At 39.8% G+C, this 12,983-nt stretch overlaps 1 protein-coding gene across 13 annotated transcripts in view; it reads right to left on the bottom strand.

Moving 5' to 3' along the window:
- Positions 1-12,983, bottom strand: part of HERC1 (HECT and RLD domain containing E3 ubiquitin protein ligase family member 1) — a 173,497-nt gene that overhangs the window by 18,054 nt on the left and 142,460 nt on the right. For all 13 annotated transcript variants that reach the window (XM_038418910.2, XM_038418911.2, XM_038418917.2 and 10 more), the window contains exons 58-63: positions 12,760-12,861; positions 8,745-8,918; positions 5,349-5,642; positions 3,798-3,863; positions 3,590-3,715; positions 2,688-2,826 (exon numbers count right to left, since the gene is read on the bottom strand). In XM_038418910.2, coding sequence (XP_038274838.1) covers positions 2,688-2,826; positions 3,590-3,715; positions 3,798-3,863; positions 5,349-5,642; positions 8,745-8,918; positions 12,760-12,861 — 901 coding nt within the window. The remainder of the gene's footprint in view (positions 1-2,687; positions 2,827-3,589; positions 3,716-3,797; positions 3,864-5,348; positions 5,643-8,744; positions 8,919-12,759; positions 12,862-12,983) is intronic.

Raw genomic sequence — 12,983 nt, 5'->3', positions numbered from 1 at the left:
GTGCACGAGCTGAAATTGTGGAAAAGCAGCATCGCTTACCCCATAACCTCAGCCATGCAGAACACAGTGCCATCCACAGCCTCAGAAACAACTCTGACATCATAATCAAAAAGGCTGACAAAGGAGGTGCTGTCGTCATCATGAATAGGTCAGAGTATGAACAAGAGGCTACTAGGCAGCTCTCCAACACCACTTTCTACAAGCCATTACCCTCTGATCCCACTGAGAGTTACCAAAAGAAACTACAGCATTTGCTCAAGAAACTCCCTGAAAAAGCACAAGAACAAATCCGCACAGACACACCCCTGGAGCCAGGACCTGGGGTATTCTATCTGCTACCCAAGATCCATAAACCTGGAAATCCTGGACGCCCCATCATCTCAGGCATTGGCACCCTGACAGCAGGATTGTCTGGCTATGTAGACTCCCTCCTCAGGCCCTTCGTTACCAGCACTCCCAGCTATCTTCGAGACACCACCGATTTCCTGAGGAAACTACAGTCCATTGGTGATCTTCCTAAAAACACCATCCTAGCCACTATGGATGTAGAAGCCCTCTACACCAACATTCCACACAAAGATGGACTACAAGCCGTCAGGAACAGTATCCCCGATACTGTCACGGCTAACCTGGTGGCAGAACTTTGTGACTTTGTCCTGACCCATAACTATTTCACATTTGGTGACAATGTATACCTTCAAATCAGCGGCACTGCGATGGGTACCCGCATGGCCCCACAGTATGCCAACATTTTTATGGCTGACTTAGAACAACGCTTCCTCAGCTCTCGTTCCCTAATGCCCCTACTCTACTTGCGCTACATTGATGACATCTTCATCATCTGGACCCATGGAAAAGAAGCTCTTGAGGAATTCCACCATGATTTCAACAATTTCCATCCCACCATCAACCTCAGCCTGGACCAGTCCACACAAGAGATCCACTTCCTGGACACTACGGTGCTAATAAGCGATGGTCACATAAACACCACCCTATATCGGAAACCTACTGACCGCTATTCCTACCTACATGCCTCTAGCTTTCATCCAGATCATACCACTCGATCCATTGTCTACAGCCAAGCGCTACGATATAACCGCATTTGCTCCAACCCCTCAGACAGAGACAAACACCTACAAGATCTCTATCATGCATTCCTACAACTACAGTACCCGCCTGCTGAAGTGAAGAAACAGATTGACAGAGCCAGAAGAGTACCCAGAAGTCACCTACTACAGGACAGGCCCAACAAAGAAAACAACAGAACGCCACTAGCCATCACCTTCAGCCCCCAACTAAAACCCCTCCAACGCATCATCAAGGATCTACAACCTATCCTGAAGGACGAGCCATCGCTCTCTCAGATCTTGGGAGACAGACCAGTCCTTGCTTACAGACAGCCCCCCAATCTGAAGCAAATACTCACCAGCAACCACACACCACACAACAGAACCACTAACCCAGGAACCTATCCTTGCAACAAAGCCCGTTGCCAACTCTGTCCACATATCTATTCAGGGGATACCATCATAGGGCCTAATCACATCAGCCACACCATCAGAGGCTCGTTCACCTGTGCATCTACCAATGTGATATATGCCATCATGTGCCAGCAATGCCCCTCTGCCATGTACATTGGCCAAACTGGACAGTCTCTACGTAAAAGAATGAATGGACACAAATCAGACGTCAAGAATTATAACATTCAAAAACCAGTTGGAGAACACTTCAATCTCTCTGGTCACTCGATCACAGACCTAAGAGTGGCTATACTTCAACAAAAAAGCTTCAAAAACAGACTCCAACGAGAGACTGCTGAATTGGAATTAATTTGCAAACTGGATACAATTAACTTAGGCTTGAATAGAGACTGGGAATGGATGAGTCATTACACAAAGTAAAACTATTTCCCCATGGTATTTCTCCCTCCCACCCCACCCCCCACTGTTCCTCTGATATTCTTGTTAACTGCTGGAATTAGCCTACCTGCTTGTCACCATGAAAGGTTTTCCTCCTTCCCCCCCCTGCTGCTGGTGATGGCTCATCTTAAGTGATCACTCTCCTTACAGTGTGTATGATAAACCCATTGTTTCATGTTCTCTGTGTGTGTGTATATAAATCTCTCCTCTGCTTTTTCCACCAAATGCATCCGATGAAGTGAGCTGTAGCTCACGAAAGCTTATGCTCTAATAAATTTGTTAGTCTCTAAGGTGCCACAAGTACTCCTTTTCTTTTTGCGAATACAGACTAACACGGCTGCTACTCTGAAACTAGTGAATGGAATCAGCTCTGTATATACAACCCTGTATACAGTCTTCCTTTTCTTTAAGATATAACTTATGCTTGAACTGCTGCAATAACAAATATTATGTTATTAATAATTATCTAATTCTACTGTGCTAGTCTATTAAGTTTGTTTAGGTGTTCAGTTACATAAATATTTCCTTTTTCAGTCCGACTTAAAATGATAAATGAGTTTAAAAACATTAAGTAAGCTTTAATAAATGCATCAAGAGACTCATACATGTGTTTATCTGTTCAAATTAACATGAATATAAGATTTTTATTAAAGTACATTATTTTATTCAGTAAATCTGTGTAAAGACTTAGACAATTGTCCTTTTAGTTTTTGAAACATCAACTTCTGTTTCACAATAGAACAACTCAAAAAAATTAAGATAATTTACCTTGAAGTGCTGAAATAACAGTTAACACATGAAGGTCATCAGAATTTCCTTGTCCCAATCGGCCATAACTCCCTTCTCCACAAGCCAAAACTGTACCGTTAGCTTGAATGACAAAAGTACAGTTCTGACCACAAATAACCTGGTTAAAGAAAGAAATTAGGGTTTTTTTAATGCAATTACATCACAAACCATGAACCAAAATGTGCTAACTTTGTCTTTATTCATAACCTGAATTGAGACTACAAAGCTGAAAACAGCAGGTTCGGGACAATCATCAACATATTTCTTAGTTTAATCACTTAACTGTTACTTCACTTATTCTGAATTTAGCAGAAAAATATGCTTTAAACTAAGGGGGTTTTACCACATTATCACATCACAATAAAATTCCTTCATTCAGTGTTTTGGATGAAGGTGGCCCCTGGAGATCTAAAAACAGCACCACACACAAAAAGCTCTCTATGATTTAGCTACAAAGACTTTCCCTTTCTCTGCAAAACTATTTGGTCTGGTAGTATGTTCTCCAGTGAGATTCTCAATGTATTTCTTGCAGCAATTTGGTTGTCTCATTATTTCACCCTGTGCTCCAGCACCACATTATTTCAGAGAGTAATCTTGCAACATGGATTATATCAAAACTGTGCAAATATTTTTTCACGACATACTCACTCTAATCCTAAGAAATGATTTTGCCAGTTTCTTGGTGTGAATTTGGCAAAAACTAGAGCAAATTAATAAAAATTCTAACTGGGGGGAAGTACCTTATACATTTCCGAGTTCCTTTGTTTTCTGGAAAATTAGCACCGAGTCCGAAAGGGATATTGATAGATATTTTGTAACTAACAACTGAAAATAAGGCAATTTGTGAAGAATAAAACGTAAATCTCTCCTAACACTGTTACCTGTTGAGCCTGTGAGAATGAAGGTGCTGCTACTGGTATCATGACATTTCTACCAGCTTCTGCTAGCTGCCCATGGCGCCCTGCTCCCCATAGATACACATCACATTTGCCACCAAGGTGCCAATCCTATGAAACAGCATAAAGGAGCACTTGAGAATTATATTGATAATTTTAGTATTTTAAATTTAAAATAATCAATTTTACTAACCTCAGGCCTTGATGTTGCCCAAGACATAATCTGCTCATCCATACCATTAATCCATTTACTGTTATCCTGAATGATTAAACACAGGTATGTTAGGGTCAGCCCACCATTGTGCATTATTCTTTCAGTTAATATTCTTGATTTCCCTTTAAATAGTCACTTGGAAATGGCAAGCCTTTTCCTAGATGAAAAACGGTTATATGGGTCTACTACTGAACAACAAACAGCTTTTGAACATAAACATAAAATAGTTTTAACTGTGACTAAAGCAAAATTTATGTACAAATTATTTTTATAAATTCATTCATATTCAGTATTACTCATGTAAACTTTAATGTATCATTGTTGTCCTTGGGGTATACCTATTTTTCTTAATACTGGAATCTAACATTTAATATTGTTACCATAAGAAAAAATTCTGACTCATGAGTGTCTAAAACTACTTATCGTAAAAAGGGTTGCTTTTAATTGCTGCAGTGGAAAACAAGCAAAGTGTGCCACTCAAAACAGGCTAGAGAAGGAAGATGTGATAATGGGTTCAAGAAATTTATAGAAACATAAAATCTTCCTTGCAGATTTGGACCAACAACTTGCCAAGTCTAATCGCATGCATTTGCACTGGCATATGCCCATTGCTTCAGAAAAAGGCAAAACCCCATAGTGCTCTTGTACGCAGAAGGGAATCCCTCCTGATCACTGTAATAATCTATATGAGTATTTAAAAATAAGGGATGAAGGTATATTTGGGTTCAATAGGTATACAGCAAGGAAAGCAACTAGGAAGAGCCATAATTATGTTTTCCCTATGTAGCCTTAATTTTAGGAGTACATAAGCGAAAGTATTTATTTGCAAAATTATACATACTTACTGATAAAATCCAATAAATACAAAGTTTCCACTTTAGGTTCATCTGTCATAGCCCATTATATTGGCATTTTGGTAGTGCCAATATAGTTAAAGTGTAGCACTACTCTGAAAAACTACTTTAAAGATGGCATAATAGGGTGCCATTGCCTTTCAATGACTCCATATAAAATGTACTCTGTCTACATGTTAAAAAAAATGAATTAATTGTCAGCCCTGCAGCTCCCCTTGGAATGTCATAGTCAAGTCACTGGTTTATGTAACAATAATAGAGGTTCTGCAAATTAACTTTGTTAATTCAGTTGATTTGTGAACCAGAATTAGTGCAGCTCACTTTTCCCTGTGTCAACTCTGCAGGCTAAGACAATATAACAAAAACTGACTGTAGTTAGTAAAGCAAGTAGATACGACTCTGAACAGACACAGAGGGAGCAGATCTGCTAAACAGGAAGATGCCACTTTCACACTATTAGTTCTATTACAAATATTTATATGGCACCAATTGCCTCATTTTATATCAATTAAAATAAAGTCTGTGCACTCTCATGGTATTTCCATTAAGTAAAGCATAACAATTTACTCTTTACAAGCTTTTCAATTTTTTTAGGTAATTATTACAGATGTTATCTGCACAATATAGTGCATTCTATACATATACTTAATAATTGGCAGAATGAAGTGCATATTACCATTAGAAGTATAAGCTCATCCTCTGGCACAGGCTCCAGATCTGGAACAGTAAAGGATTCTGGAAACTGTGCTCCTTTGGCCAGAGCTTCAGCAGCTTTTATAGTAGTTGAAAAACATTCTAACCAGGCCCACTCTGTAGGATTCCAAGCTGAGGGATCGGGGAGGCAGTTCTGGTGATGAGGCGGTATTGGTGGATTACACAAAAGTTGATCGAGGTGAAGCCCCACAGCAAGTGAAGCCAGGCACTGCATATAAGGGCTATGAACAAGCTGATCTCCACAGACCACATGGGGCTAAAGGGAAAAAAAAATGGAAGGTCAACATATGAAGCTAGAGGCATACTTTTATCATTTCAGAAATAGTAATTCTTCAAAGCTCTTTCTATAGAAAAAAAATTTCCCAGGAAAACCCCTTTCCAATAATTTTCATTCATTTCCTCACAATGAACCGGGACCATTTGTCAAAGAACCAGACTTCACTCTCGTTCAGTATTTGAAACAGAAATACTGCGAACATATTAAAATGATGTCACTAGCAAATGCACTTCAGCATATTATCAGAAATTACCATTTTCTAGACAAGGTACATCACTCAAATATATTACAATATAAAACAACATTTTTTTTTTCTTTCTCTCTTTTTTTCCCTTTCTTCTTTTTAAGTAGAATACAGTATCGACTAGAATAATTTCTTAACCTAAACAGCAAATTTACAATAATTTGAGGAAATTTATAAACAGTTTAAATAATTCTCTGAAAAGCCTACAATAATTTTCTCTTCATTTTCTTTTTCATGTTAAGAAAAACACAAAATCCAGCTTTCAGACATGATTTTGTTTCTCTTCGGTTGGGAAGTTCTGAAGAATGAAAAGCAGAAGTGGAGAAGTGAGCATTATTACATGCCTGAATGAAAATAACCTGAAGGGAAGAGGTTACTATGGCATTACAACACATGATGAATAGAGATTGAGAAAACTGTTGATGGTGACCGATGCTGTAGCCATAAACAGATGAGGGAATGCATCAGAATACCAGCAAAATAAAGTACTTGTGACATATCTCTGTGCTCCTAGGTTTAAAGGCCTCAAACGAGCTGGCAGAATTTGGAGATGTATTCGGGAAAAGGATATGTAGCAGACTTAGCTGCCCGCTGCATGGAGTGCTGTACTGTACCCAGCTAGAGAGAACTGGATAGGTCTAAATGGAAAAAATGTACCTTGGACTCCAAATTAGGGATGTAAAAGTTTAACCGGTTAACCGATAAACTTGATGCTTCTTGGTTTCTGTTAACTATTAAACTCCGCCCAGGATCCTGGCTACCACCCTGAGCAGATCCCTGGAGGTGGGTCCGGCAATGGAGTCCTGCCTAAAACATGGGGGTGCTGCAGTACCACCCACATCCCTCGCACCCCAGTTAACCGTTTAACTGACAGAATTTTAATCGGTTACATGGTTATTGTTTTTATATATTATTTACATCCCTACTCCAAATTGCTTACTGATAAAAGTAAAGCAGCATCCTAGTTTGTATGGGAATGTACAATGAGGTTTTGTTATTAAAGGTCATTACAAAAGAAGACTGATAAAAAAAAATCAGATAAGTTTTGCAGAGTTTCCTATAACTATTCTGGCAGAGATTCTGTAGTAGACAGAAAAAGGACTTTACAAATATGATTCAGACATATGATCAAATATGACAGGTTTCAGAGTCCACATGTTCTAAAGATAGAGTGTCTTGGTTAGCCATTGTTAAGAACTATATTAGAGTCAAGACAGAGGAAAGGCGATTAAAATAAGCGATGGATGTCTTGTAGGATAATGTCTGGTTACAGTTCAGGAAATCAAAATAGCCTGAATCCAGTATCCAATTTGTCTGGCAATCCTGACATTGTCTTGCATAAACAACAGATGTCATGGGTGGAACAAATCTAGATTTCAGCGTGTAACAACAAATTCTATCTACACTGCCCCCATCATTTATACTGCTCATTTATACTGATGGGAGGGACATGACACAGGACTGGCAATGCCAATAGGATCAGAATCCTTGTTTTTTAGTTAAGGCAATTGGTTTTTTATTTTTAAAGAGATTAAGCAGAATAGTGTCTCTCTCTCATTCGTTTGAGTAGAGATACTTTCTTTCCTCACAACTGGTTTTCTAGGAAGTATACATAGGATCCTATGTCCTTCTTGGTATATTGGTCCCCAACTCAGGTTAGTTCACAATTTTTATAATTTCTAAAATTCTTTAGGACATTTATTCTATCGACTGCTCAGTAGTGTTATGGCACACAGTGATTTCTGTGAAGTACCTCCAGCTATACAAATGAATAAATTGGAGAGAGAGTAAGGGCATGGAAAGTGCTAATGGAATAGTTCAGTAGGCAAAATCACATTTATTTGCATCAGGACCATATGTTAATTCCACTGAAGAGGTGCAGATATTAATACCAGCACCAGAACTGTGGATCTAAACAAACACTTCCAGAGAAATCTGTAAATTCCTGTATTAAAAAGGAAACACTGGCTATAATTCATAAGGCCTTGCAAGAGATTTTGTGAAGATTATTTGTATACCAGCCCTTACAGTCATAAAGAAGCTAAAAGAATGAGATTCTGAGTGGATTTTGCACAAAGGAAAATGTTCATATATATGCAACAAATTGTTTTCTGAGACATGGGAACAATCTCCTAGCCTTATTATTTCTTATCCTAGAGGAGGATGCCAATTAATCAGGACAAGTTTAACACCATGTTTAAGGTCATTCAAATTAGGTCTCAAAACGATGTTTTGAAAAAAACATGTGGATACCAAAGAAAATTAAAACAAACAAAGGTGAGAAAAGCCTAACTTCCTCAGGGTTCTTTTTTTTTGGTTGATTGGTTTTAAGGGAATGTGTGTGGGCGGGGGAAGGCAACCTGATAAAGCGTCAGTTTGAGGCTGCTTTATCCAAGTGCTGCAGTTAAAGCAATACAGCAGTTCGTGTGTAGTGGTGAAGTCAAAGTGAGTTAACAAAGAAGAAACTTCTAGGATAGCCGAAACACCTATATAAGGCCACAAGAGCCAAGGATCTTGTAGTAGGTGACAAAACAAGAGAAAGATCAGAAACAGCCCGACATCAGGACAATGTAGCTCTGCTAGAGTACTCAAAAGACAGGTTTCAGAGTAGCAGCCGTGTTAGTCTGTATTCGCAAAAAGACTTGTGACACAAGTACTCCTTTTCTTTTTGCGAGTACTCAAAAGAGTAACTATAAATCTGATGTCCAAAGGTGGGACTGAACCTCAACAAAGGTTTCTTGGGTTGACCGTCAAAAGTTTAAGACAGTTGAAATTCAAGACAGACATCTCATGTTACATATGTCAGTATTTGATGTTCCTCATTCAACTATTCTTACCTTTTCATAGGCATACTGTTCCTGAAGCATTATTGGCAAACGTTCCAAGAAAGCCCTCATGCAAGGGGCCATATTTAATCCTAAAACTCCCTGTTGTTTCAGTGCAGTCCTACATGTTGCAAGGACATGATTGGAAGATATCCACTCTGATGTGCAATTCACCACCAACACGTCCTGTTCAACAATACAATCACCAGATACATTTTATATACCAGAAATTAAAAACAGGAAATACGCTTATTCAGATCAATCTAACTACTCTCACTAATTGTCTTCGTCCTAACACTGCTCAACACCTAAAAGTATCAGTGTGAGTAAGTAACAATGCTGAGTTGAAAGAAAAAATTATGTACCTTTATCATCTCTGTATTTATATAACACTTTAAATAATTGTTCTTAGACGGCATTATAAAATGGGTTGGTAGCACCTAATATTATTATTAAGGTTGCCTGATATTTCTCATTATAAAACCATTTTCAGTTTCTTATACCTTTTCTAAACTCTAGATGTTTGAGCTGAGGTTTTCTATGCTGGGTGTCATCCTCAAGCGGACATTTTTGAAAAATTTCAACCAAAATGGTTCAGCCATTTTCCAAAAACTAGGCTAGGGAAAAATATATCAAGAACAAATCTCCTTCTTTGACAGGGTTACTGGCCTAGTGGCTGGGGGAAAGCAGTACATATTGATTTTAGTAAGGTTTTTGATTCAGTCCCACATGATATTTTCATACACAAACTAGGAAAATGTGGTCTAGCTGAAATTAGTATGAAGTGGGTGCACAACTGGATGAAATACTATACTGAAAGTAGTTTCAATAGTTCACTGTCAGACTGGGAGGCTGTATCTAGTAGTACGTAAAAACACCCAGCATATAAAATTTCAAATGGTTAAAATCTGGTAAAATTATAAGCCAATGAAAAATGAAGATTACTCATCAGTACCACTTACAGGTGAGTAACCTTCATTTCTTCTTCGAATCACCTCAGCACATTCGATAGTTTGATAAATAGAACCGTCTTCCAAGGAGGGTGTGGTTTTCTAATTAAACAGTGACTGAAGTACCACTTTACCAAACTAAGCATCTGACCAGGATGCAAAATGTTTTGTTAACATAAGAATAAAGTTCCATGTAGCAGCTCTGCAAATTTCTGCAATGCGAATATACCTAAAGCAGCATGCCATGGAGGCCGCCTTTGCCCTTGTGGAATGGGATCTAATCCCTACTGGGAGAGGGACAGAGGCTAATTTGTAGCTCTTTTCAATGCATTGCCAAAGCCACTTAGATAGTCTTTGTGAAGTAAATGCCTGTCCTTTATTATTTTGTGCGTAAGAAAACTGATCTGGTGACTTTCTAAACTCTTTGTTATATTTAGATAGAAAGCTAAAGCCCTTTTAGCATCTACTGCAGGGGTCGGAAACCTATGGCACATATGCCAAAGACAGCACGCATGCCGATTTTTAATGGTCCTTGCGAGGGAGGGGGAGAAGCAGAGCCGCAGCGCACTCGCTGCTCCGGGGAGGAGGTGGAGAAGAGGTGGGGACGGGGCCTTGGGGAAGGGGGGTGGAATCAGGGCATATCCCCTCCAGCCTCCTGCCATGAACCGCTCTGGGCAGGGGGCTGGGAGCACCCCCACGGCCCTAGCCCATACCCCCAGCCCTCTGCACCCCCCTCACACACACCCAGCCCTCTGCCCTGACCCCTGCACCCCCCATGACTCCAGCCCTGACTCCAGCCCGTCCACACATACTTAGCGCCCCCACCTCATGTCCTGACTCTTGCACCCCACACATTCCACACCCACCCTGAGCAGCAAACGGGAGCTCCTGCACACACACACACACACACACACACACACACACACACACCCATTCCCACCTGCACCCCTTGCACCAAGTGGGAGCTGCCCAGGTAAGCACTCCACCCCCAAACCTCCTGCCCCAACCCTGAGCCCCCTCCCTCATTCTAGCTCCTGGCCAGACCCTGCACCTACACCTCCCAGTCTACTCCTTCACCCCCAGCCCTGTGCTCAGTGCACTCCCACCCTCAGCTCAGTGCAGAGATAAAGGAAGAGAATGGGCTAGAACCAGGGAGAAGGTCGGTACCCACTCTACCTAGGCAGGGCCAGGATCCCAGACTGGCAGCGGGCTGAGTGGCAACGGACTGATCCGCTCAGCACTGCTGGTCTGGGGTTCCGGCCGCTGGCCCCGCTCAGCCTGCTGCCGGTCTGGGGTTCTGGCTGCCAGCCCCTTGCCAGCCAGGGTCCTGGCCACAGGCCCCGCTCAGCTTACTGACTGCCTAGGTGAACGGAACTCCAGGCTGGCAGCGGGGTGAGCGGGCTGGCAGCATAAGTTCAGCATTTTAATTTCATTTTAAATGAAGCTTCTTAAACATTTTGAAAACCTTGTTTACTTTACATACGACAATAGTTTAGTTATACTAATAGAGAGAGACCTTCTAAAAAACGTTAAAATGTATTACTGGCATGCAAAACCTTAAATTAAAGTGAATAAATGAAGACTCGGCACACACTTCTGAAAGGTTGCTGACCCCTGATCTAGCGTTTGAAGCTTTGCTTTGCCTGAATGAGCATAGGATCTAGGAAAGAATACTGGCAGATTAACTGATTGGATGAGATGAAAATCATTTAGCACCTAGAATAAGAATTACAGGTAGGGATGGAAAAATCACTTTGTCCTTGTGGAAAATAGTGAGAAGTGGGATCAGCCATCGTGGCTTGAAGTTTGCTTACTCTTCTGGCAGATGTTATGGCTATAACAAATACTGTTAATCTAAACAGGTAAAACCGTGAATATTCATTCAAATGCTCAAAGGAAACCTTTATAAACTGAGTAAGGACTAGGTAAAGGTCCCAGAATGAAGTTGTATCTTTGACTGATGGATAGATGTTCACTAGACCTAAGCCCTGATCTGTAAAATATTCTGGGGTGGATCTTTCCCAGTCTCTCCTTTGAAGCTGTTCCATTTTGCATAAGTAATTAGTCATTAGGCCATAGAGAGCAAGAAAGAATGACTCTATAGACCGGTGGTTAGAGGACTCACTTGGGAAGTGGAAGACTCAAGACCCTGTTACAATTAGTATTTAATTATTTACACAGAGTGGAACAGCTTCAACAACAGAGAGAGTCCCACACCATATCATCTCATATCCAGTTGGTAGGGCACTTTCCTGCAATGTGGAAGACCCAAGTTCAAATCCACATTAGCCAGAGCGGGAATTTACTTTGGGTCTCCCACATTCCAGGTGAGTGTTCTAAACACTGGGCTAAAGATCAAAAGGGAGAAACTGTTACTTCCAACCCATTTTTTTTGACTGGTGCCTCAGTCCTGAAAAAAAAAAAAAAATTTTTTTTGACAAGAACTATTTGGCAAATTCACAAATAGATTTGGCCAACTGAAAATTGCATTTTTCAAATTTCACTATAGGCCAAAAAGAAAAAATCACCCAGATCTAGTTGCAATAGGACACTAAAGAAAGGTACTGTACAAAGCTAAATTTTACATTTTCAACTACAAAGACTATTTTAACCTTTTGAAGCAGATATTTCTTCTATGACAGACACATTTCACATCTCTGCCATAAAGAGGGGTGACATTTATCACATGCAATACATTTCAAAATGACAAAATGTTCACCTGGGTGCATATTTTTTTAAATTAATTTCCTCATTTCTCTCTTTTTCATACATGAAGTCTGAAATCTAAACAAAAGTTTAATTCTTTTAAAAAGATAAGATGGCAGTTGAGAGTCAAAACAATGTATTCTGCATGTAAATAGACAAACTACGTACAGCAGAACTTTAATTACTCACGCTCCTTATTTGACAGCAAATGTGTGTGGATAACACGGACTAAGCAGAACAGGGTGAGAAATATGCTAGCAGTTTGTTAGAAAGAAAGGTTTGGGTAAATGGGCTTCTTTTTGTAATAAGAATCTTCCCTTACTACTCACAAATTTAATTCAAAAGAACAGCACTTTAATATACAATAATACCTTTGATCTATTCGAGCAAGCAGCTACTCCAACATCAGGGATCCATACTGCAGTCTGAATAGCTCCAGAACCAATCACAACACTTTGTAATACAGAGCCATCCTAAAACAAGAAATGTTTTGATCAATACACATATTTAGTTAAACATTTGAATTTATCATCCCGTAGTACTCTAAATAAACACCCCCAAACATTTCAATTAATGCTTGTTTAAAGTATTTTAA

The sequence above is a fragment of the Dermochelys coriacea genome, chromosome 10, assembly GCF_009764565.3.
Source record: "Dermochelys coriacea isolate rDerCor1 chromosome 10, rDerCor1.pri.v4, whole genome shotgun sequence".
Classification (NCBI taxonomy): domain Eukaryota; kingdom Metazoa; phylum Chordata; order Testudines; family Dermochelyidae; genus Dermochelys; species Dermochelys coriacea.
This window is presented reverse-complemented; position numbering and strand designations above follow the sequence as displayed.